The 26,763-nt window shown below is 47.6% G+C and overlaps 1 protein-coding gene across 7 annotated transcripts in view; it reads right to left on the minus strand.

Moving 5' to 3' along the window:
• Nucleotides 1–26,763, minus strand: part of LDLRAD3 (low density lipoprotein receptor class A domain containing 3) — a 297,605-nt gene that overhangs the window by 106,709 nt on the left and 164,133 nt on the right. For 4 of the 7 annotated variants that reach the window (XM_085011433.1, XM_021083185.2, XM_021083191.2 and 1 more), the window contains one exon: nt 14,705–14,839. In XM_085011433.1, the coding sequence (XP_084867559.1) occupies nt 14,705–14,839 (135 nt within the window). Of the gene's footprint in view, nt 1–12,377; nt 13,234–13,544; nt 14,840–26,763 lie in introns of those variants that run through there. The other 3 variants (XM_021083186.2, XM_085011434.1, XR_014837056.1) reach the window with 2 other exon arrangements.

Here is a 26,763-nt window from a genome sequence, read left to right on the forward strand (position 1 = left end):
CTGATCCTTTTACAGTGAGTGTTCCTCCAAAAAGGAAAAGGCTTCGGGCCAGTAGTAATGGTGTTGCTGGTTACAGAGAAGAACACCGACCCCTGGGGAATGGAACCCCCACTCAGGAGGGCCTGCTCCGAGCTCCAGGCTCTACAGCCTTCTCTCACTTCTCCTTCCAGCAACCTGGCAGGCAGGCCTTGTCATCTCTGTGTCAAAGACGCTCTGAGTGGCTAAGTAACTTGCCCAAAGTCACAGAGCTTCTAAGTGTGAGAGTTGCTGTCACCTGACCCTTTGCAAAGTCTGGGCTCTGAATGTGTTGTATCTTAAGTATGGTTGTAAGGTCTTGGAAACCAGCAGGCTCTTAAATGCATATCCAAAGCCTGATGGATTTTTTTTTTTTTTTAACTTTCTCATATTGACTCTTCTCTGTAGTCTCCCTGCCTTCACAGGGCTGACAGAGAAAACCAAGCCCTCAGCCCCCAAGGTTCCTGTCTCATGCAAGAAGTGGTGGGTCAGGGACTCAACTTTCATCCGAAGCACCTTACACAGTGCCTATGAATTGTTTGAGGTGACTGTAGGGTGACCAGGAGTAGCTCTGTGTGACTGAGTCAAGACACAGCAGAGTCTGGGGGTCCGGTAGCCTTTTCAGGCTTCATGTCCGGCACCATCTTCCCGAGAGCTCAGAAACACAAGGGCCACATGAAAGCCCTCTTGGGAAATGAGGGGCCCAGTGAAAGGTTTGAGCCAAAGAGCCTCTTCCCTTCAGGGAACAGACGAATGGCACAGGGAGAGATGCCTTTTGATAGACTGAGGTTCCAATGAGCTACAAATGCATAGAAAAAAATCATCCTTAAGTGTATGGTTCAAAATGATAATGTGTGATTATTTCATAGTTCCTGTGCTTCAGGAATTCAGGAAAGGAGCAGCCCTTCTAGCTTGTGATCAGACAGTGGCTGAAGCAGCGGGGGCTGCCCAGGCATCTTTTTCCTCACGGGCCCCTCCAGGGTCTCTCTGTGCAGACGGGGCTTCCTGACAATATGGCGGCCTTGGGGCAGCTGGACTGTTGCAGCCGCTGCAGCGTTTGAAAGACAGAATTCCAAGAGCAAGGAGGAAGCTGCCTGTTACAGCTGGAGAAGTCACACGGCATTACTTCCATCATACTCTATCAATCAAAATAGCCACAAAAGCCAGCCCAGTTTCTAGGGGACGGCTCCGCTTCTTGATGGAAGGATGCCAAAGAATGTGTGGACATACTTTAAAACTGTCACACCCAGGTTAGGAGAAAGCGAGAAGTAACCGGGCTGTGGATTGGCTGGGGGATGCGCCAGTCACTCTCCCCAAATACACATTTCCAGAAGGGAAGCGGACGGGCTCTGAGAGACCCAAAGAGCTTGAGGGAAAATCTATAAAAGGTTCTGAGCCACAAGGGAGAGTCTGCCTAACAAATCAGCTAATGAGGACAAAGCACCTGTCCTCAGAGGAGATCTCCTTCAGATGCAAAGTGACCTAAATCTGAGGCCCAATCTGTGAAAAAAGCAAAATCAAAGCCAGCGTCCTGCCATCTGAAGAACTCTCACCTTGATCACACTTCAAAATCAAAGCAAAGGCTTGGCTCTCCAAGGGTCACAAGAGGCTTACACCAAATGAGACTATAAAGGAACAAAGAAACACGCGAAGTGCCTTTTCAACTAGACACTTGGGATGCAGAGGGGCCACTCCCTCTGGGTGTGCGTCTGGGTTTCCCCTGTCGGCGCTGCAGAACACACTGGTTTCGACCTGCCTCACTTGAGAGCCCAAGGAGGCAAAGCATGGCCCGAGTGTTCTCTCTCAGGCTGCAGGAATTAATGCTGCTCAGACAAAAGTCCGTGGCCTGGTGGTGGTCCATGCCCAAGACCCACAGCGCATGCTGCTGGCATAAACCAACCTCTGACCTATCGTCTCAGTTTAAAAGAGACTATAGCAGGAGTTCCCACTGAGGCTCAGTAGGTTAAGAACCCAACTAGTATCCATGAGGATGTGGGTTCGATCCCTGGCCTTGTTCAGTGGGTTAAGAATCCAGCATTGCCATGAGCTATAGGGTAGGTCTCAGTAGGTTAAGAACCCAACTAGTATCCATGAGGATGTGGGTTCGATCCCTGGCTCTGTTCAGTGGGTTAAGAATCCAGCATTGCCATGAGCTATAGGGTAGATCCAGCGTTGCTGTGGTTGTGGCAATATCACAAGCTCCACAGTACAAGTCGCTGGAAGCTTCCTACTTGCAAAGTATATTGTACTCAGTGATGGAACACCAGCTGCAATGGTGGCTTCCTTCAGAAAGCAACCCTTGCCTTATTCCCACCTAGGCAATTTTTATACCAATGGAGAATGAGCCCCTCAACTGCCAAATGCCCTGTGTGCAATGCTTAAATGCACTCAAAACGTTTACTCAGATCCTGCGTTGCTGCAGCTCCAACTCGACATCTAGCCTGGGAATATGCCGCAGTTGTGGCCCTAAAAAGAAAAAGGGAAAAAAAGAGAGAGACTATGGCAGAAACTGTGGCCAATTATCCCCCAGGATCCAGCCATTACCTCTTTCTCTCTTTTCAGAATATATATACTCCTGAGTCTTAGCTGAGCAGATAAATACCCACAATGATAAAGAACACCTTTCTCAGCCCCTCTCGCAGCTAGCTATGGTCACGTGACTAAGTTCAAGGCACTGGATTAGGAATAAAAGTGATGTGCGCAACTTTTGGATCATCTCCTTAACGACGAAGCAGCCCTGCTTGGTTTCCTGTTCTTTCCTTTTTTCCTGAAGTCTAAGAAACACTGACCACTGGAGCAGCCTTGAGGGCGCTGAGAAGGGCAGAGCTCCCTGCTGGTCCAGACGGCTCACCTCTGGGATCTTATATGTGAGAGGCTTTGCCTTTTTTCAGGTTTTTGGTTTTTTTTTTGCCTTTTTGCTTTTTGCTTTCCCAGGCTAGGGGCGCAATCAGAGCTATAGCTGCTGGCCTATGCCACAGCCACAGCAACGCAGGATCCGCGCCGCATCTTCGACCTACACCACAGCTCACGGTAACGCCAGATCCTTAACCCACTGAGCAAGGCCAGGGATTGAACCTGCGTCCTCATGGATGCTAGTCAGATTCATTAACCACTGAGCCATGATGGGAACTCCCAAACTTTCATACTTTCAAATGCAGGGGCTTAATGGGACAGTTAGTAGTGTTGATCAAAGGACTGGTATGTGTTCCCAGTCTTCCTCTCCAACTGAAAAATAAGTCACTAGAGGATGGAGCAGCTCTTAGGAGCTCTCTCAACTTCTCATAGCACTAGCAGTGTGCTCTGCAAACAGGAGATCTTCAATCAAAGCTGACCTACCAACGGAAATGTAAGCAGACCCACATTACACAGGGCACAAGATCTCCAGGAAAAGAAGTCACAGAAGGAGAATGTGGCTAAGTGTCATTTTGTGCCATTCCAGAAGCACAGACTAACCAGACTGATAACCGGCTCAGTTTCCAGAGAGACAAGGAAGGCACAAGAAAGAGGTGCTGGGAGCATTTGGGGGCTATTACAAGACAATGTAACATCAGAGCACATTTTCATTTTTCCCAGGTCACAAAGCTCTCAGATAACTAAACTGGAGCCAAAAAAAGATAATTACTGGATGGCATGACCCAAGGGAAATTTCCAAGCCTCAGCGTTGTGGCCATCTACCCTCCCAAGCTGTTCCCATCCCGGAGAATTCACAGAATCTATTCCACAGTCTCAAGGAAAGTATCCCCCAAGCCCCAGTTAGATTTCCCCTGCCAGTGGGACTGCAAAGCTCCCTAAGACCCACGGAGAATCAGGATTCTCACTGCACGAACTGATAACCAGCCCCTCCTGGGAATTTCTTTACCAGGGCGGAGCCTCTCATTTCTCCAAATTTTCCTCCTCTGCTTCCAAGTTCCAAATAAAGCAGGCAGGGAGGCGGGCCCCCACAAGCCAGCCTCAACCCCCTGAGAGCTTCATGCCCCACCCGAGCCACCCCCTTCTCCATGTGCACACTTTGCTCCATTTGGAATCTCTGTCTTTGAAGATGCTACTCCTTCTGGCTAGATGCCCTGCCTCCTGCTTATTTCTGAATCCATTTTTATTTATCCGTAAGGACTGGGCAGAGATTTCATTCCTCTGAAGTCATATTCCCCTAGGAAAAGCAGTCACTCCTCACTGTCTCAGTCATGTCCCCATGTCCCCCAAGGCGAGCTGCTCCTTCCTCTGTTACAGCATTTATCGCACTTCAGGGTAATTATCCTGTGGGGCGCTGTTTCTCCCTTTGCCACTATGATCAACGCTGATCTGACCTAGCTTCCTGTTTCTTCCAGAACCTGGGTGGGGCCAGGCAGCAGCAGGCAATGTGTAAATGCTCTGTGTTTAAAGGAATACGAGGAAGAGTTAAGACAGTAAAAGGGCCTTGGGTGGGGAGCTGAGGGCCACAAGCTGTCCAAAGATGGGCACATGTTCCCTGCACAGACAGGCAGCACAGCACGGCTTGTCCTGCAGCTCAGAAAACCTGTGGAGACAGTAAGCCCCACCCACGTTCCCCTGCCCTGAAACTTGGTCCATGGGTCTCAGGAAGAGGCACGCTCTGCCAGGTGTCCAGGCGGGATCTGCCACCTGCCCGGGAGAGGTGGGGACAGATGAAGAAGCCGGGGGAGGGGAGAGAAGGGGGGACGTGCACAGGGAATAGGGGAGACCACAGAAACAGCTCTGAGGATGGGCGCGGTGGCTACGAGCTCAGGAAGCAGTTACCGTCCTGAGTGGAGAACCACTCTGACTTGCTTCTAAATGAGGGACACGTTAGACATCCTCAAACACCTGCTGCCACGGTTAAAGAGAAGGAGGCTTTCAGGATACCAGCACTCAATTACCAAGACGAGAGCCCCACAGGGGGAGAAAGGCACAATCAACCTCTCCCAACCTCCTTCTGGTTCTTCCCATCAAGTCAGCGTTTCTGCCACTCCCAGCCCAGCTGGGCTTTCAAACTCTGAAATTAAAAGTGGAAAAAAAAAGGCTTCTGCATTCCTCTTGCTGATCAGACTTCCGGCGGTTTTATTCTAGGGAAAACCAAACGAATTCTTTCGGGGTGACGACTCTTTCCTGGGGCCCATCTAAGGATGCTCTCGACATCCTTTGGTGGCATGAGTTCTGTGGTAAATACTGACCACCCATCAAATTCTAAGTTGTCTGTCACATTTAGGTTGGACCCCTTAACCCCAGACTACTATCTTTTTCTTAATTCATAAAGCTTTTCCCCATTCACCCTCAAAAACGGAGACAAAAAACTGGCACGTCTCCCACCTCATGCCCTCCACCATTTCTCTACAAATCTTTGGCTGCACCATCTTAGGTTTTATCTTGCAACAAAAAGCACAGGTCTTCTTCCAAAAGCATAAGCTTCTTTTCTTCTCAATTACTCAGGCCAGTCGGGGAGCCTGGGTCAGAAAGGCAAGGAACAGGCACAACTGGAAAATACTACAGCAGGTTCTCCAGTGGTACAAAATTAGCATCCCCACAGTGACCTGCCCCTGGCTGTTTCTACTCCTGGCCACGTGCATGCAGTTTATCACCAAATCCTGGTGATTCTAGCCTCAAACGCTTTCTGAAGCCATCGCCCTGTCCATCCTTTACACGGCCTGTCCGGGGCTTCCCACTGCCCAGAAAGAAAGTCCAACATCCTTACTGTGGCTGCCCAAGCCACCAAGCCATAGGCCACTTTGACTGCCTCGACTTCCCTCCAGATTATTCTCCCGCCACCACAGGGCAAAACGCAGGTTATGGGTTCTTCAAATGCACCACGCTGTTCAAATGTTGAATCCTGGATCTTCTAATCTATGGTTCCTTCTACCTAGAAGGTTCTTCCCCCAACCATCCAGCTAATTCCTCCAGTTATCTTCCCGTTTCAACTTGAGCATCACTTTCTCAAGAAGGCCCCGGCATCCTACAGTTTTCCGTCACTCTCTTCCAAAGCATCCTGTCCTTGTCCTTGACACACACGCCTCATATTCGCAACCGACACAACGCCTGTTTTCCTACTCGGGTCTAAGTGCCCGTCAGCAGAGAGACCACACTCGTCGTGTTCCTTATTACCTGTCTTCCATTCCAAGATGCCCATTTCTTCCCATTTTAACATCCTGAAATAGGGATGCATCTGAAAGTCAGCAGCACATCATCATTTAACTGTCACATTTTTCTTTCTCAGCAAAACATAAAATAATGGTGGGTTTTACACTTGATGGCAGCTTCATATTTGTTAAAATAAGGTATGGCCCTGTAACTAATGGGCACAGTGCCCAGGACAAAGCAGCCATCAATAAATACCTGATAAATACACATAGACATACACACATTCCTTGAGGAGCTGATATGGTTTCTGCTACATGAAAAACACACCTTAAAGTCTCAGTGATTGACAACAGCTGAGACTCATTATCTTACCCATGGGTCTGCAGGTTGGTTGTATCTTTGCGGCCTCAGCTGGGACTGAGCCCAGGCTGTGGGCTGGGTCCAGGTCTGGCACTTTTCCTTGGACCAGTAGTAGGTTCTTCTCACAGCAGATCACGAGATAGAAAGAGATGAAGCACAAAGGCACAGCATCCCAACCTCCCTTCTCATCCCATCTACCAACACTCCACAGCCAAGGCAAGCCCAGCATCCATGGGTAGGGACACTTGCTCTGGGTACCACGCAGGTCACGAGGTAGAGGGAGAGAATGAGGACCTGAGGATAAGGATCCAACCCACCACAGGCCCCCATGGAGGATGGTGTTGGAATGGACACAAAACCTTGCGTTTGGTGCTGAAGGACAGCTCCCATTATGGACCACAGAGAATATGGTTCTGGTCACCACGGTGGAAGCTTCAGCTCGTCACCCCTCTACCCAGCAGTCAGAAGGACCATCCTCCTTGGTTGGGTCAGCTGTCAGGCTTTCTTTGAGGCACTTATTTGAGAGGCTAGGGGAGGACACAATCACTGCCCCTAATTCTTCCTTCCCGCACTTACAATTTATCCATTGTTAAGCCGAGGCTCCAGCTCCCAACCTGAGTGGGTCACTGGCTAATTTAGGTCGTTGGGAGCATTAGGACAGGAGGACAAAAGACCCAAGTGCAACCATCTGAAGGTACCTGGACAACAGAAGTGTTGATGGTCTTGACCAGGGGTTTGAGGACACCTGGAGGAGTTCTGACGCCCTGTTTTTTCAGCCCCAGGGCTACTGTGGAGTCAGAGCTAATGAGGTCTGCACACCAAGTACAGAAATGAACATCTTGAGATACAAGCTGGGAGATGTCCCACTAACCAAGCATGGCTCCACCCAGCACCTCTCCCCGCAGGGAAGATTCACCCACAAGCGTCCCTATTCCATCAAGGCACTGAGTGCTTTCCTGGATCCCTTTGCTTTTGCTCTCTGCTCACATCCCAACAGTTCTGATCCCTTTGCTGGTATTTCTGCTGCGACACTTAGTACAGGGCTGTGCCCTTCCTGAGTGTGACTTCCAGATGAGTTTGCTAGGGCTGCCCTAACCAAGCCTCACGAACGAGATAGCTTCAACAACAGCGGTTGCGGTTCCGGAAGCTGGCATTTGGCAGGTGGGCTCCTGCTGGGGCTGCAGGAGAGAATCTGTGGTTTGCTGGCAATCTCTGGTGTTCCCTGGCTTGTGTACATATCGCCCCAAGTTCTGCCTTCATGTCCCTATGGCGTGCTCCCTGTGTCTGTGCCCAAAGGTGCCCCCCACCCCACTTTAGCCATGCCTGCAGCACACGGAAGCTCCCAGGCCAGGATCGAACCCGAGCCACAACAGCGACTTGAGCCACAGCAGTGACACCACTGGCTCCTTAACCCGCTGAGCCAAGAAGGAACTCCAAAGATGCCCTTTTTATAGACACCAGTCACACTAGATTAGAGGCCCACTCCACTCCAGTGTGACACCATCTTAACTAATTACAATGCAATGGTCCTATTTCCAAGCAAGGTCACATTCTGGAGTCTGGGACTCCGACACAGGAATTAGGGGCGAGAACATGATTCAAGAGATGCCAAGACCATTTCTGTATCCCCTCTATGCAGCTCAGGGCCTGGCACATGGGGGCACCCCATTACCTGCCCCCAGACAAAAATGCCGGTAAGGACTGTGCAGTCTCTCTCTCTCTCTCTCTCTCTCTCTCACACACACACACACACACTCTCTCTCTCTCTCTCACACTCACACACACACACTCTCTCTCTCTCACACACACATATACAGACACACACACACATTCTCTCTCACACACACACAGGCACACACACAATTCCACAGAAGAAACGGGACAAAGCTATCACCGTTAGCTTCTGGTGGGGTGCCAAACCTCACGGCCAGCTTTCCAAATTCTCCTCAAACGTTATCACCAGGACACAGCAAGCAGGATAAAGAAACTGCAACCCTATTGCCAAAATCCTCAATTAACTCTCTTGGCATTGGTGGCTTCCTCAAAAGAGCCTGACTTCCCAGCACACCCCTCGAGGCGGGGAGGAGGACAGGCATCATTAGTCTTTCTGACTGAAGGGAAAACTTGAGAACAAAGAGAGGAAAAGACGCCAGCCTCATACAGAGCCTCCTCCTGAGCTCACAGGACGAAGGCTGGACAGCCGCCTGGTGCTCCCGGGCCCAGGATAGCAATAACCAGACGGTTGTATCACGGGTGATGGGGACGCTAGCAGTGCGTCAGACGACCTGAGCTCCCGTCCTGCTTCACCGCTTACTTGCTGTGTGGACCTGGCACAACTGTGGGACCTCTCTGTTCCTCAGGCTCTTCATCTAGAAAAACAGGAGGCATTTTCTGTGACAGGATCCTCATCCCACAGGAATATTTGTGACGGCTGACTAGAATAATATAAGCAAAATGCTTGGGATGGTTCCTGACCTTTCTCTGGTGCTCCAGGTGATGGCTACTCTTATAAACACCCTGTGCAATCGCCTTCCCAAGGGCTGACCCTCTCATCATCACCTGAGTCTTCATAAGCTCTCTGTGACTGGAACAATCAGAATTGGGAGTTCCCTTGTGGTTCAGAAGGTTAAGGATCCAGCATTGTCACTGTTGTGGCTCTGGTCGCTGCTGTGGTGTGGGTTTGATTCCTGGACTGGGGATTTCCACATGCCATGGAAAAGTAGCACCCCTCCCCCCCAAAAAAAGAAAGAAAAGAAAGAGAAAGAAAGAAATTAATTGCAGGAGGTTCGGGGAGTTTCCTTGTAGCCCAGTGGGGTAAGGATCCAGTGTTGTCACTGCAGCAGCTGGGGTCGCTGCTATGGTACAGGTTCGATCCTTGGCCCTGGAACTTCCACATGCTATGGGCAACCAAAAAAAAAAAAAGAAAGAAAGAAAAAAGAAAAATGAAAAGAAAGAAATGGGGCCCATTTAAGAGGTATTCATGGTATTAGTTCTCTATTATGGTATAACAAATTATTTTAAAACCTACAGGCTTAAGAAACCAAACATTTATTATCTCTCAGTTTCCGTGGCTTGGAAATCCAAGAGTGGCTTAGCTCTGGCTCAAGTCTCTTACGAGGCTATAGTCAAGTTGTCTCCTGGGGCCACAGAGAGCTCAGCGGTGGAGCAAGGGAGACGTCACTTCCAAGCTCACTCCTGTGGTTATCGGAGGCCTCGTGCCTGGCCTCATTTGGTCAAGCCCTGTCCAGTTCCTGGCCGTGTGGGCACGTCCATGGCGCCGTTCATAACATGGCGGCCATCCGAGTGAGCAAGAAAGCAGCGTAAGCAAAGGAGAGGCAGAGTCTTTTGGAGTCTAATCTCAGAACTGATGTCCCACCGTTTCTGCTGCCATTTTCTTTGTTAAAAGCAAGTCACAATTTATATACCTATGTTCACAGATGCATGACTCACAATAGGTAAAAAGTGGATACAACTCAAGTGTCTATCAACAGAGGAATGGATAAACAAAATGTGTAGAGATGTACAACTGAGTACTATTCAGCCTCAAGTAAAAAGGAGAGTTCTGACACATGCCACAACATGGATGAATCTTACTACATAAGACATTATATACATGAACTAAGCCAGTCATAAAAAGACAAACACTGTGCGATTCCATTTATATGAGGAATCTAGAATAGTCAATTCCATTGAAACAAAGTAGTAGCAGTTGCCAGGGGTTGGCGGGAGCGGGGAGGAGGGACGGGGTGGGGAGTTGTTTAATGGGTCAACTCTAGCTTTAGTTTTGCAGGACAAAAAAGTTCTAGAGATTGGTTGCACACCAAGGTGAATGTACTTAATGCTGTGGAACCATATACTTAGAAATGGCTAAAAGGGTAAATTTTGTATTATGTGTATTTTGCCATGACTGAAAAAACAAAATAAAACAATATACGAGGTCCAGACCATATGCAAAGGGTTGGGATTACACCAGGGCATGAACCCTAGGAGCTGGGGACCATTGAAGGCTGATTGCCACATTCAGCCATTTATCCAAAGTTGGAAAGAATCTACCGTTCCATTAGGATTGAATCCAAATATTTAAGGCCACCTGAGTGCTGGCCACAGCCAACATGGCAGCACCTGCTGTCCCTCCAAGGCACCTCCCCCCCTCCGCCCCCAGGGAAAGTTCCTAAGCAACAGGAAGCCATATGCAAAGCCTGCTCCAAAGCCACTGCGTGTGGAATAATCTGGTACGCTTCCGCTTCCAGTCAATGAAGCCCCAATTAAAATTCGATTCCACCATAGTGTTCTCTAAAATACATCGCATCTGGAATCAAAAGGCACAGGAATGACTGCACTTTCATGGTCCCATTCTCGCTTCCAAGTCCTGGCAGAGTTTGCTGTTGCTTTGAAAGGCCAAGGTAATAAGGAAAGGCACTAAACGGAGATGAGCAGAGGAAAGCCAGGGTCTCTTGATGGAGACAGCATTTTTTCATACCCTCATCAAGTTAGAAGAAAAGTCTGTCAAGCATCCCATTTCCTGTCCTGGGGTCAGTTTTCTCCATTTCATCCCCCTCCAAAAAATTATAAAATATAATTTCCTTTTCCCACATCAACTGAAAGCAAAGATGCATTTTTTGCCAGGAGAAGCAGACAGGATGTATCTTGACTAAATGAGCTCATGTACAGAAAGTGCCCAGCACAGACTCTGGTGTGTGGCAGGGCTGAATAAATGCTACTATTAAGATGATAATAAGTCAAATCCTACGTGTTGTCTAGTCAAGATCCCTCTGAAATTCTTCAGGAGGACACCACAGTCTCTCAAAAGCCCAGTATAGCTCAGGTTTTAACCCAGCACGGGCACACCAGGGTTCCTTTAAGTACCAAAATTAGTAGTTTGCATTTAGAAGCTACAAGACCGAGAATGGTACACCCTTTTCCATACTAGAATTACACTCGGAGCAAAGAGACCCAGACATCAGTAAGAGGGATGCAGAACTGCAGACTGGCCGCCAGGACGGAGGTCCATATTCCCATCTCATGCCCACTGCGGGGCGTACTCCCAATGAGGGAACAATAGGATCATTTATTCTGTTTTAACAATAATAACACTTCTTATGATTATTCTAGTAGATTGTGGATACCCGCACTCACATAACTTAGGCAAATATACAGTGTAATACTGCATAGGGTACAAATTAAACATAGCTTAATAACGACACCTTATAAAGAAGTATTTCCTAGTCTTTTTTGTTTGTTTGTTTTTTAGGGCCCAACCCTCGGCCTATGGAGGTTCCCAGGCTAGGGGCTGAATTGGAGCTGTAGCCACTGGCCTATGCCACAGCCACGGCAAAGCCAGATCAGAGCCGCGTCTGCGCACTGACACCAGAGCTCACAGCAACAATGGATACTCAACCCACAGAGTGAGGCCAGGGATCGAACCAGTGTCCTCATGGATGCTAGTCAGATTCGTTTCCGCTGCACCATGACAGGAAACCCCTACTTTCTAGTCTTCGGCATATAATCTACTCTGTGCTGGGTATTGTGCCACCAGGTAGGATCAGTGAGATTCAAGAGACCAAAAAGTCACCCATCCTGTTCTCCGTTAGCTATTGGAGGTGCCTCTCCACAATGGCTTCCTTGCTCAGAGGCTGCCATATTGATGGCAACAGACACCTGTTACCCACGCCCTGACGGGGCCAGTGTTCTGCCAGCATGTGCAAACAGAGCTCATTTTCTAAAGGGAGGTTGTCTGGGCAGGCAAGGCACAGATCTGAGATTCTGAGGAAGGGTGCTCCAAGGAAGGCTTTTGCCAAGAGCTGGGCTTCATGAATGTGTCCACTGCCAACTCCTCCTACACCTCAGGCTTACAGTATGACAGTACAGCATACAGAAAGAAAGGCGCTGGGCTTAGAAATCCTAACTTCAACCAGTCTGCAGAGGAACAGTTCTTCTTAGGGACAAGCAAAAGTCTGCTTTACAAAATGCTGGGATCAGCGTCGGGTAGGGGTGGGGTAGTGAGATGGGTGCTGCCAAAAGCATTGGGATGAATTCCCTAACTTCCACGTCCTAGACTTGAGCATCCTTTTGCTGAATATCTCAGGGCACCACGAGTGACTTTAGGATGCATAAACATATGAGAAGCTACATAAGAAGCAATATTTACAGAAAATCTTCCTCAATCCCTCTGATCTAAGCTAACAGTTCCTTGATTCTGTGACTGCTGTTCCCCTATCACTGCCGATGGCCCAGGAGGCATACTGCCATATGTTCTGGTTTATAAAAATTTGACTTTGCCTATTGGCTAGAAACACCTTGCTGTTCAATCAGGAGTTTAGAAATCCCTAGGCAATGGCAAGATTAGAAACCTCTCTAAAGTTAGTGGATAACAGTGGTTCACATATTTTCATGTGAATTGGATTCACCTGGAGGGCTTATAAAAACAGATGGCTGAGCCCATCTCCAAGGTCGAATTGCTGGGTCTGGGTGCAGCCTGAGCTTTGCATTTCCAAAGAGTTTCCATGTGATGCTGATGCTGCTGGTCTGGGGATTAAACTTTGAGAACCACTGAGGAGAAGGCTCAAAGCGGGGATTTTCCAGGCAAGGACAAGACTCACTTCCCAGAGCCGCTCGCTCTCTGTACAAATTTTCGCAAAGTCCATTCTGTCTTTTCTTCTCTATGGACCTCAGTCATATGGATTTAGGTTGATCATAATCCTTGGTCTGTGACCCACTCTCGCCAGGAGCCATTTGTTCATTCATTCATTCATTCATATTTAATAACATAATAAACACCAACCAAAATAAAAGCTAGGACTTTTTTTTTTTTTTTTTTTTTTTTTTTTGTCTTTGTTGTTGTTGTTGTTGTTATTGTTGCTATTTCTTGGGCCGCTCCCGCGGCATATGGAGGTTCCCAGGCTAGGGGTCGAATCGGAGCTGTAGCCACCGGCCTACGCCAGAGCCACAGCAACGCTGGATCCGAGCCGTGTCTGCAACCTACACCACAGCTCAGGGCAATGCCGGATCGTTAACCCACTGAGCAAGGGCAGGGATCGAACCCGCAACCTCATGGTTCCTAGTCGAATTCGTTAACCACTGCGCCACAACGGGAACTCCAAAGCTAGGACCTTAAAAGGAACCTACATCTAACTTCACGGCACTTATCACATCCATCCTACCTCCCAACATATGAACTAACCAGTGATCTATCTTTCTCTTGCTTTTTCTCTTTTACAGTATTATTAAATCTAGAAATTGTAATACAGTCATACAGCGGAATACTGAATAACACTCAAAGTAAATGAACTCTAATAAACAATCATACGAGTGGACCACGGCAATATAATTTTTGCGTCAGAAAAGTAAAGACTGCGCATGGATGATACCAGTTTATAACATTAGAAATAGCCACTTTTTAGGATGTCTTCACATCAACATCATTTTTAAATCTTTGCATTTTTTTTTCTAATCACAGAAGAAATAAATGCATGTTTACCAGAAAACGGTCAACAAGTAAGGAAATGTACCCAGTCAGTTTCAACAGCGGAGGATACGACCCCGTGGAGCCCTTCTGGGTTCCCTAAAAACCTCACCTTTCCATCCCCTAGACGCATCCCTCAGCTTCCCTCCAACAGCTCTGAGGATGCAAGCTCTGACAGGAGTAGGCGATTCACGTAAGACAAACCCAAACAGTAAACAAACACCCAGGGGAAAATGTTAGCTTTGCTCATAATCAGAGAAATGCAAATGAAAGCATTTGGGGAGTTGTCTTTCTATGACTAACTCAGCAAAAATGGAAAAAAGAGGAGAGCAGTGAATGCCTGGGATATTACTGTAAACCTGACATGCACAGACAGTACTAGCAGCAGCGGAGAGTGAAAAAAAAATTCAAATTTCAAACAGCTGTACGGTGAGGTGTACACATGGACTGTGCAGCTGTCTCATTCTGCTGGATTTATCCTGAAGGAGTATTTCAGTGGAAAGAAACCACCTAGGTGAGCCCCAACAATGCAACAATTTAGAAAACCACCACAGAGCACCATGACAGTGTGTAATGCAGCTGGGAAAATTACAATTTTGAAGAGAAAATGTATATCTAATATTTAACGCATGAGAACTGCAAAATACAAAATGGTAGGTGTGTTATGGTTAAAACCCTGTGTACAATGGCTGCAAGCTAAGGGCAGAGATTAACACAGCTGTTGTATTTGGAGGTGGAATGGCTGCTATTTTCTAGGCGGTGATGTTGTAATTATTTTTTTAGAGCTTGAGAGGCTCCTACCTTGAGAACTTTCACAGCTTTCTTCGTCGCTGTTGTCTTGACAGTTATTTTGCCCATCGCAAATGAAGCTCTTGTCAATGCAGAGGCCGTTCTTGCAGTGGTAGCGGGCGGTGGAGCAAAGCAGAGGGTTTGCTGCTGTGAAGGGAAAACAGAGCAGATCACCAGGGAGATTAGCAGGTCCCCCCTACCCCCTGCCCAACCTTCTCCAGCCAGGAGTTACGGCTTGCTCATCTTCTAGGATGGCTGATGCAAAGCCGGCCCTGGGAGACTGGCCAGGCAATGACCTAGACAGGACGAGACTTATTCTGCCCAATTCTAAAAGCTCCTTCTCCCAAGGCATCTCGCTACTGCCCTATAACTATACCAACAGGACTGGAGGGCAGTGCCTCCCTCCAACTGGTCAACCTCTAGGTCTTAGACCAGCAGCCTCTAAGGGGCCTGGGGCAAAACCCGAATCTCCTGGGACAGTCAAGAGTGGAATGGCTGGGGAGTTCCCGTCATGGCGCAGTGGTTAACAAATCCGACTAGGAACCATGAGGTTGCGGATTCGATCCCTGGCCTCACTCAGTGGGTTAAGGATCCGGCATTGCCGTGAGCTGTGGTGTAGGTTGCAGACGTGGCTCCGATCCCGTGTTGCTGTGACTCTGGCATAGGCCAGTGGCTACAGCTCCGATTAGACTCCTAGCCTGGGAACCTCCATATGCCACGGAAGCGGCCCTAGAAATAGCAACAACAACAACAACAACAACAAAAAAGAGTGGAATGGTCAGTAACCTAGGAGACACCCAGGGAAGAGCAAAGTTAGAAAAGGCGGGTGAGCTGGGGACCCAGGAACCTCTGCCATGGAGGGAGTGATGGAATGACCCAATCCAAAGGCTATGTTGGATTCTTCTGGTTCCCGAACTGTGCACAAGGCTCTATAAGAAAAGAAAGATATGGTTCCTCCCCTCAAAGAAGAAGGCAGCCACCGGCCAGCATGAGGTCAACACAAAACTACTTAACCAAATCACAGAAAATCACAATTTCTACAGCACAATTTCTCTCGCTTCCCCACTCGTTGCAGTGCAATTCAAGCAAGGTACTTTCCAGGGCTCTATTTTCAATGACTGAAGTGGCAAAGTAGAAATTACTCGAGTCCTCTCTCTGCTATTTCTTAGCTGTGTGATCTCAGGCAACTTCATCTCTCTGAGCCTTGGTTCCTTTATCTGTGTACAGAACTGGCTCCATAATTGGCAGGGCCCAGTGCAAACTGAAAATATGAGGTCACTTGTCCAAAACATATTTAAAAATGCAGGAAGATAACTGCCGGGCATAAAACTAAGTGTGGCGTGCTTCTAAGCTAAGCACGGATGCTATGCTGGTCACAGGTTCCTGAAGCTGGCCCTGCTACTCACGACATTCATTTGAGCATCAAGAGACAACTGAGAAGATGTACAGAGCACAGTCTGACACGTAGCACCAGCTCAGCAAATGTTGGACGTGCTCCCCTAGTTAGGTCTGCTTCAGCCCCTGCGTGTGGCACCCCCTGTATAGGTGATCATGAGGAGGGGTTGGCATGGGATCTCGGGTTATGAACTGAGCTGGCACCTGCCTTATGTATGGGACTAAAAGCACCAGAGTGGGATGCCAGATCCAGCACTGAAGATGGCTATGGGATCAAGGGCAAGTTCACAGCCAGCGTCTCTGTAAGATCCTCCTGGCAAGGTGGTGGCTGTATTCTATCTCCACGTGTGCTACAAGGAGTGACTGCTGGGGTATGAGGAGGGCACAGCTGCAGACTGTAAACTCCACAGGGCCCGGTCAACCCGAAGGGCTGTGGAGTTTTTTACTTTTTAGCTATTCAACCCAGAAAGTTTGATTTGAAAGGTCAGAGAAGGCAGAGGGCCGGGGGAGCCAGCCCTTTTAGTTTTGAAGATGATGGACCAGTGCGAAAGCAAGCAAAAGGAGTCTGGCCTGAAAACGGACGTTTTAATTATTTAAATCACTGTGGGCTGGACAATGGTTCCACTTGATCAAGCTGAAACCGAGGGCTGACTTCAGCCAAAACCAAAACGGAGTAATCTGAAACCACAAGTCACATTTGGTTTCTGTCCAAGGCAGTCCTCCAAACCCTTCAGCATCCCACCACAGTGGCCTCTGGGTTCCCTGGGACTGTGTGGGTCACATCAAGCAGCCAAAGTGTCAGCAACAATCAGCTCACTCAAAGAGACAGCCTCGGAAAGGCATTTGAATTGCTCTGAGATGGGGCAATTACAAACTTCCATACCCACCCACCCCCCACCGCCCCCGTGGGGTCTTTTTAGCCCTAGACCCTTTCTTTTTTTCTTTTTTTTCTTTGCTTTTTTTTTTTTTTTTTTTTTTTTGCTTTTTAGGGCCGCACCTGCAGCACGTGGAAGTTCCCAGGCTAGGGGTCAAATGGGAGCTGTAGCTGCCAGCCTTCGCCACAGCCACAGCAATGCCAGATCCGAGCTGCATCTGTGACCTACACCACAGCTCACAGCAACTCGAGATCCTTCACGAACTAAGCAAGGCCAGGGATCGAACCTGCATCCTCATGGCTACTAGTCGGGTTCGTAACCTGCTGAGCCACAGTGGAACTCCAGCCTTAGACCCTTTCAATTTGACAAACTTCCTCAAGGAAAAGAAGTCATGTATGCACACATGCGTGCGCACATGTGCATGAGTACATACACACACACCACATTTATATGTGTTATATACATATACACAAGTGTATACCTAGTTCAAACGTATCCTCAATGTGAGCTAAGGCTAACAAAACTATACCTTAACACAATGCTCTATGGGCAGACAGGCTGAAAATCAGTTTCAATGCATGGGGTGAACGTATGTATTTGGTTTTAATGCATACAACCAAAAGAACTAGGACCAGATTGCAGAAAGAACTCTCAACTCAAAAGGAACAAGACAAACAACTCAAGAGGAAACTCGGCAATACGACCGGGCAATTCCCATCAGAGCAATGGCATATGGTCAACAACAACTTGAAAAAATGCTGCCAGTTGCCAGCAATGAAGCACAATTTTAATTGCAGCAGACTCGCCAAACTAAAGGTCTTAAAATACCAGGCCAGGACAGGGCGGGAGAGGAAGTCTCAGAGACTACTCGTGGGCCTGCAAACGGGTCTATCCACCCAGGTCCATATACCTGGTGCTCAAGTGTCAGAAGCACACACTCCAGGCATTTCACTGGCAGCTGCACAGTCAGGGGAAAATCCCACCCAAACAAAAATGTTGACTGAAGCAGCGTTTGTAAAATAAAAATATCAGAAAGGGCCCACATGTTCACCAGCAGGAGAATTGTACCTCAGGCTCATTCATTGTTTCAGCAGAATTCTACAGCAGGGGACAGCTAACTCTTTCTGAAAAAGGCCAGACAGTAAATACTCTAGGCCTCACTCACCTTTGGGTCTCGGTCTCTGCCTTAACCCTTCAACTTGGCCACGGTAGTGCAAGTGGCCACAGAAAACGCAAGGCTGTGTTCCAACAAAATTTGATTTATAAGCAGTAAATACATTTAAAGTAAATAACTCTAAAAACAGGTCACAGGCCAATTTGGCCCAGGGGCCATCATGAACAGGAGTGAAAAATGAATGAATGAACCACAGCGAAGATGGATCAATCTCACACATATAATATTGGGGGGGGGGTAATAGAAGAACATGTACAGTGTGGTACCACTTAGATGAAGTTATATGTGCTAAGGAATGCTACCTGTTATTAAAGGGCACAAAAATACATACAGAAAAAAAAATGAAACTCGCACTGGCAGAAACAACCCTAAGTTCAGGGCAGTGGATACCTCTGGTGAGGATGGGAGAGGGGTGTACTGCAGACCTGGATATTTTTTATTATTTTATTTTACTCTTACTATTTTTTTTTCTTTTCACGGTCACACCTGTGGCATTTGGAAGTTCCCAGGCTAGGGGTCAAATTGAAGCTGCAGCTGAGGCCTACACCACAGTCACAGCAACACTGGATCTGAGCCGCATCTGTGACCTATGCCACAGTTTGCAGCAATGCCAGATCCTTAACCCACTGAGCAAGGCCAGGGATCAAATCTGTATCCTCCCGGACACTATGTTGGGTCCTTAACCCTCTGAGCTGCAGCAGGAACTCCACATTTTATTATTTTTAAAATCTGAGGCAAATAAGGCAATATGGTAATGTCATTTTTTCATTGAGATATAATTGACATATAACATCATATTAGTTTCAGGCATATAACATGATGACTCGATATTTGCACATATTGTGAAATGATCGCCACAATAAGTCTAGGTAACATTGTCCACCACATAGTTACAAAATCATTTTTGGGACGTGAACTTTTAGCATCTACTCCTTAGCAATTTTAAAATATATAATAATTAATTATGGTTAATATATTATTAATAATGTCATATAGTATTATTGGCTATAGTTAACATAGTTGAAATAATATAATCATAACTATAGGTAACACAAATTTTAAAAAACAGGATGTTGGGAGTTCGGGTGTTCATTTAACTTTATTTTTCCTTTTCAGTATGTTTGAAAGACTCCTCTGAATGTTTTTAAGAGTCTAGTCTGGCAGAAACGATTCAGGGATTACTCGCTTTCCTTTCCTTTCCTCTTTCCTCATGCAATTCTCTTTGGCCAACAAACCCCAACTTTAGCATTTTTCGCACAGAGGGGGCCAGCTGCTCAGAGGACACAAGTACACGCGGGTAAAGAGCCACACCTGGGATTCCTCCTTATCAATGGCTCCTCATAAAACACGGTGTCCCCACTACCCATCCACCCAGCTCCAGCAGGGTAGAGAAACAGAGCAGAAGATGCTAGAGGAATACTCTCCAAACACAGCAGCAAACCAAAAAGAGGCCTCTGAATTTTTAAAACCCACATCCCGAAGTCCCTGCCCTTCAACTGCTGGAAGCGGCCTTAGGAAGGCCCCTCAGGCCTTCCCCTCCCCCAGGTCTACTGATTCTCCCTTTATGTAAATTCCAATGAGGTTTGTGTTCTGGTTCCCAAGGACACTGCCACAAATTAGGAGGGAGAGGATTGTAGGATGTGGTTGCCAACCTGCAAACAAACTGCCCAAGTAAGAAAGAAGAGCTAACAGCCCTGGGAAGAGACTGAAAGGCTATACAGAGCCACCTGAAGAATTCTGAAACAGTGCAGCTTAAGAGAGTTTCAACAGAAACCCGAAAGTTCTAAAAGGAGCCAATGGCAATCCTGGATGATAGCCCCGTCTAAAAACTAACATTCCTAAGAATGGCCCTGTGCTGTCACCAGGAGAGGTGGACACTGATGAAACCAAGAGGCCACACAGTGCAAAGATCCCGGTCACAGACAGACGCACTTACCCAGAGTGAAATCTCCCCCAAGAGCTCAGACAACTCAAGTTTCACAATACCTCTCCCAAGGCCTCTGCAGTTTTTACCAGGCTTAGCCAAATTTCAGGGCCAGAGTACATGGGACCAACACCCTAGGCTCAGGGGGGACAGGGGTCACGTCTCAGTGGTTCCTATAATCTCATGGACCCTGGCACATAAGTGCTCAACACACAGCCCACAAACTGACGGGGAAATACTTCCTACTTTGGGATGTTACGTCTCTGTATCTTCTAGCAATATTTAATATGCTCCACGTGTATGTTTTCTTTGTTCTTGCCAAGGTTTCCCAGTCACTGAGAAAATGTATGATTTTACTCGAAGAATATTCTATTTGACAGCATTTACTTCAATAGAGATGGAGAAAATCGTCCTCAGGGTTAACTTCAAAAACTCAACTGTGACTCCAAGTTCCTTGGCTATTATTACCACAACAAATACAGGGCTCTGAGAGTCTGTTTGCCAGCCCACAACATTCAGGAAAGAGAACTTGTCTCTCCCGCCAGCGGGAGGGAGGAGTGAGTTAAGGTTAAGCTCAGTGGGTAATTAAACTGGCGGCATTTACTTCAACCACATCTGAAGGATGGGACCCAGGGCCCATTGCAGTCATCCAAAAGCAACTGGCCAGCTTTAAGACAGGAAATGAAGCCATCTATCTCCAGCAGGACGTAGGAAATGTCGCCTTTCATCCATTTAAAGTCTGTGAAGCCAGCCCCTCCCCCACCTCAAAGGGTTCTTGACAAAACCTATCAGTGAGAACCTCCTCGCCACCAGCGACACCCCCACACCACCCCCACATCTACTCCCCATCCTGCGGGTTGGTTACTGCTCACATCTGCACCGAGCATCCCGGGCTCCTGGCCCCCGTGGGGATCTTGTCTCCCCAGCCCCCGTTTCCCTGGAAACCAGGCAAGTGGGGGAGCTGGAGCTGCCCCGAGACTTCCTCTGTTCCAGGACTGAGGACACCTGGCTCCAAGCCTCTCAGCAAATAATCCGACCCATTAACAAGCACTGCTCCTTTGTGGCCTAGAAAATGCCGGCAGCTCTGACCTTCAAAGAAGAGCGGCTTGTCTGTGGCCAGCTGCAAGTTCTTGCCTTCCTTTCAGAATCTGCTCAACAAGACTTCTGCCAGCAGCCCTCGGCCCCCCAAGACAGGCAGGGCCAAATCTCGGGGCTAGTGTACGTGGGACGATGGTGAGCCAACCCTATAGCCTCTGGCAGGGAGAGGGGACAAGTCTCAGTCTACAGGAGCGGAGGGGCTGCCATTCTGGTCAGCAGGAGGGGGCAGAGGTTCCTTGATCCCATGTCCCCCCCCACACACCTATAAGACCCCTGTGGGAGGTAGCGCAGTAGCAGTGGCAGACTCCGATTCATTGCTAATGGCCCTTTGTTTCCTCCTCCTTGGCTCACTGGGCATGGCTACCTCCTGCCCACCCCCCAGCCTGTCTCCATCCGATTTCACAGCTCCCACCACCACCTTCCTGTGGATGGCTCCCCAAATCTTCATTCCAGCAATAATCCTCTTCCTCCTGATGCTGCCTGAATGCCTCCTCACTGCAAATTCTGCACCTCTGAAACTGACTCCCGCCCTCTCTCCCCAACCCCTCCCTCTCCCTATGGATCCACTTCTCTTATACGGCTCACTGTGTCCCAGCTCCACAGGCTCCAGCTATGCTTGACCTTCTCCCCCTCCTCACCCTGCTCTCTGCTCAGGATCTCTGCTCTTCATCGGGTATAAAATCCAATCCCAGACTGCCAACTTTTTCTCTCTTCTAGTTTTATTGAGGTATGATTGGCACACTGCACTCTATACATGTAAGGTGTACAGAATAATGACCTGCACTACCTCCACCATGAAATGATTACCATGATTAGTGAACATCCATCAACTAGTTAAAGAACTAGAAAAAATTTTGTTTACCTTGGGGTGAGAACTCTTAGGATTTGCTCTCTTAACCACTTTCATATATGACATGCAGCAGTGCTAATTGTATTTATCATGTTATACATTATATCCCTGGTACTTATTAACCAGACCTGCCCCAGGTACCCTTTCAAGCATACCTTTTTTAAATTTTTTTCAAATGATTAGTGGTGAGGGCATGAAATCCAGCTGGGTTCAAATTTCAGCTCTACCACTCACCACCTACATGACATTAGGAGAATTCTTTACTTTATTTCAGCCTCAGTTTCCCCACCTATAAAATGGGTATAAAAATAGTGGCTGTGTTGGACTTCCCGTGTGGCTTACAACAGAATAGTGGCTGTGTCTTAAGATTTTGTGAAAACTGAGATAATGCACCCAGATAACTGAAAATAGCATGTGGTCCATAGCGGGTGCCCAGCAGATGCTTGTAATAATATTATTACTGGGGAGACACATGAGTATAGTGGTTAAGAGTTCAGATCCTTGGTTTATACTGCTTAGGTTGATGTCACAACTTAGCTACTTCCTGTGTGACCTTAGGCAAATTATTTAACCTTACTATGTCTTGTTTCCTTATCTACAAAAAGGGAGTCATGATATTATCAACCCAAAACAACATCCTGCTTATAAAGCACATAGAAATGTCCCACATACATAATGCGCGCTCAGGCACTGCCAGCCAAGTGGGTTCCTTCATACTATACAGTCTTCACACTTCCCTTCCCTGAGCCTAAAATATTCCATGGAACCGTATAGCCGGCTTTTAAGTGCTACCCACCCTCCTGGATCCCTCTCCTTCAACAACCCACACTGCTCAGAGGGAAATCATCTCCCCCAATGGTGGTTCCGGCAGTACACCCAATGGTCAACCCAGATTGTGATTTTGGGGGTATGACAATTTTTGTCTCCCTCACTTGGGTATCATCTCAACAATGCCAGGGTCCTGCAACTGCCCCAGCTCTATATGCCCTGCAGCATCTTGCATGGCGTCTGGCACAGAAATTGTGGAAAGAATGAGAGTCTGCAGAGGGTAGGAGCTGGGGTTCCCGCATAATGGAGAGCCTACAGGTGCTCTCTGGGTGTACCTCTGAAACCGCAGAAGAGGACCAAGATGTCCCCATGTTACGAACACATCCTGAGTAGCGTTCCCCTCATGGCTCAGTGGTAACGAACCTGACTAGCATCCATGAGGACTTGGGTTCAATCCCTGGCCTTGCAGTGGGTTAAGGATCTGGTGTTGCTGTGAGCTGCAGTGTAGGTCACAGACACGGCTTGGATCCTGCATTGCTTTGGCTGTGGCTGTGGTGTAGGCCAGCAGCTGCAGCTCCAGTTGGACCCCTAGTTTGGGAACTTTCATATACCTCAAGTACGGCCCTAAAAAGCCAAAAAAAAAAAAAAAAAAAAACCAACAACAACAACAAAAAACGACTATATCCTGACTGCCTGGTTGCCTGGTTTCTTCTTTAACTCTTTAATTGATCCATTCATTCCACAGACATTTACTATTTCCTCTAAATGAAGCAGTCTACAAGGCACCGGGGATAAAAGAAAAGCCAGTCTGTGTTCTTAAAGAGCTAAATTCTAGAGGGGCGCCAGGCTGGTCAATGTGCACTCAAGGCAAAGCCCAAGAGTGTGATTTACTCCACGTATCTCTCTCACGTGCTACGGCTGAACCAGGCCATACGTAACAGCAGCATCTCATGGCCACCATAGTGCAATAGAGAAGGCAGGAAATAAATGAGAAGTGGGGGTAAGTGCAGAGGAGAAGCAGGGGAAGGACAGTGAGACTGGGGAGGAGGAGAGGAGTTATTTTTCCAGGGTGTTGAGGGTGGGACTCTTGGACGAGGCGATTTTAGTTTGGAGGAGGCCCGAGATGGTGTGCGAACACACAGGAGAATGACCAGGAACGTGTCCCTAAGGAAGCAGGTCACACGGGAGCCTTTAAGGCGACCTTGCTGCTGGACTTTGGAGCACTGAGCAGAAGCATGCTCCTGCTCCTCGGCTCACGCAGCCCCTCTGCTGTGATGCTCAGCTCCTTGAGGCTTCTGTCCACGGATCTGCCGAGGGGTGAATGGGAAATGTAGAAGCTACTTTGGGTTGACATGAACAAAGCTATAGAAATACACAAGCGCCGAGGGGCTCTGTGAATAAAAAATACTGATACACTGGCTAAGTGACTCTGCTGTTTAGGGACAAGGCAAGACTTGGCACTGGAAGAAACACAGCCCAGGACACAGTGGGTGTTCTGAGCACAACTATGCGGAAAACAGCAGCAGATCTTACTTGACGGAGGACCCGAGGAAGAGCTGTGCTGCCAGCCCATCCAGGGCTTCGGCTCCAGCCAAGGACAACTGAGCACACGGGAGAAGGGAAGGACGTGAAAGAGCAAAATCCCACACTGCGATCTTCCAGAAGGCCACACCGGTCCTGGCTTATCCTCACTCCCGCAAGACAAATGCACGCGGTAGGAAAACACATCCACGGAAATCAAGTTCTTTAAAAAATAGGACTCTCCAGTTATTTGCCGACATCAAGCCATCACCCCACAGCACTGCCCTGTATTTTATTTTTTACCATTTTATTATGGAAAATTCCAACTACATAAACAGCTAGAGGCTAGCACAGTGAACCCCTGGCTTTCGATCACCTGGCTTTGATAAGTATCAACTCACTGACAATTCCGCTGCAGTCCAACCCCCACTCCCAGCCCCGAGGACAGGCTTGAAGCACACCTGAGATATCACGTCATTTCACCTTCACGTGCTCCAGTACATACCTCTCCAAGATAAAGACTTCTTAAAAATAATAAACACAATGCCATCCTCACCCTTCGAAAATTAACAACACTGCCTTAACTTTACCAGCTATACCGCTGCAATTCAAAATTTCCCAATTACCTCAATTTTTTTTTAAAAAACGGTCGGTTCGTCTGAATCAGGATCGAAACAAGGTCCGCACATGACATGTGATTTGTCTCAAGTCTCTTTCAGTCTGTAGGTTCCCCCTTCCTCTCTACTGTTTTCTTAGAACCCATTTGTGGATGGAACTGGGTGGTAAAGAATGTCCCACGTCCTGGATCTGGCAGTCTGTCTATCCATGGGGTCAATCCTGGTTAGTGTTCAGAACCACATGTTTGTTCATGTCCCCCACCACCACCCCAGTTCATGTGTAGAAACCCTACCTCCTGGTGGATGGAATTAGGAGGTGGGGTCTTTGGGAGGTGCTTCGGATTAGATGAGGTCATGAGGGTGGTGTTCTCACGGTGGGATACGTGCCCTTCCGAGACGAGGAGAAGCAAAGGATTTCTCTCTGTGCACACACCCAGGAGGACCATGTGAAGATCAGGGCAGGAGGAGAACCCACACCAGGAACCAGACCTTGCTGGTACTCTGGTCCTCAACCTCCAGATCTGTGACACGTTTCTGCAGCTTAAGCTCCTCAGTCTATGGCATTCCATTACAACAGCCTGAACTAAGGCAGATTTAGAGGCTCAGTCAGATTCTGGATGGATGCTTTGGGACAGAAATACCATAGGGTGATGTGTGTTCCAGTTGGGGCACATCAGTAGGCAAAGGCCCAGTTGTCTCTTTTCTTGTGATGCTAAAACTGACTTGTGGGAGTTTCCAATGCCAGGTCAGATGCGGCAACCACACCACACCCTGACTCTCCCACTGAATGCCGCTGAAGGAAACCTGGGCAGGATACATGTAGCAGCTATTTTTAGATTCTGAAAAGTAAACCACGACACACCAACTGGGGAAGAAGACCAAAATTTGAACTATGACTGAAACAGTGGCGAGTTTACTTTCTTTTCCCTTCTCTCAGAATCCCAGGAAACCGGCACAGACCTGGATCTGGTGAGCACACCAAAGACGGTGAGAACTCCACTCAGAGACCACTGCCCAGGCCCCAGACTGACCACAGGGAGATGTAGACACAGGACACACCCAAGGAGCACTGGAAAAATCATCTGAAAACAACCACAACTGCAGCCCACAGAGGGCTGTCAGGAACTTGTGGCCTTGTGGCCTGACCCAAGAAGGTCATCTGTCACTAAAACAAAAATATAAGCCCTCTCTGTGGGATTTAAACAAAACCCAAAGTGTCATACAGAATAATCAAAATACCCAGAATATAATCCAAAATTACTGAGCATATGAAAAAAAAAAAACCAAAAAAAAAAAAAAAAAAAGGAAAATCTCAACTCTCATGGGAAAAGACAATCAACCAAGATAAGGCAGATGTTGGAATTCTATGACAAACATTTTAAAGCAGCTGTCATAACAAATACTCTAATAAGCAATCACAAACACTCTCAAAACAAATAGAAAATAGAAAGTCTCAGCAAAGAAACACAAGACATAAAGAACCAAAAGGAAATTTCAGAACTGAAAAATACAGTAATTGAAATAAAAAAGAACCACATTGTCTGGCCTCGAAAGCAGATTGGAGATGACAGAGGAAAAAGTAAACCTGACAAAAGATTAGTAAAAATCATCCAAGCTGGGAGTTCCCTTGTGGCACAGCAGATTGGGGATCCAGTGTTGTGACTGCAGCAAGTGCCATGGTGTGGGTTCAATCTCTGGCCTGGGAACTTCCACATGCTGCAGACCTGCCCCCCCCAAATGATCCAATCGGGACAATAAAGAGAAAAAAAGACTGACTGAAAAGTAAATAGAGCTTCAGAGATCTAAAATTGTATGAGAATTCCATAAGAAAATGAGAAAGAGGATTGTA

The sequence above is a fragment of the Sus scrofa genome, chromosome 2, assembly GCF_054392235.1.
Source record: "Sus scrofa isolate SSC_HxYL_T2T_F1_AM1 chromosome 2, Sscrofa_HxYL_maternal_Yorkshire_Landrace_v2.0, whole genome shotgun sequence".
Classification (NCBI taxonomy): Eukaryota; Metazoa; Chordata; class Mammalia; order Artiodactyla; family Suidae; genus Sus; species Sus scrofa.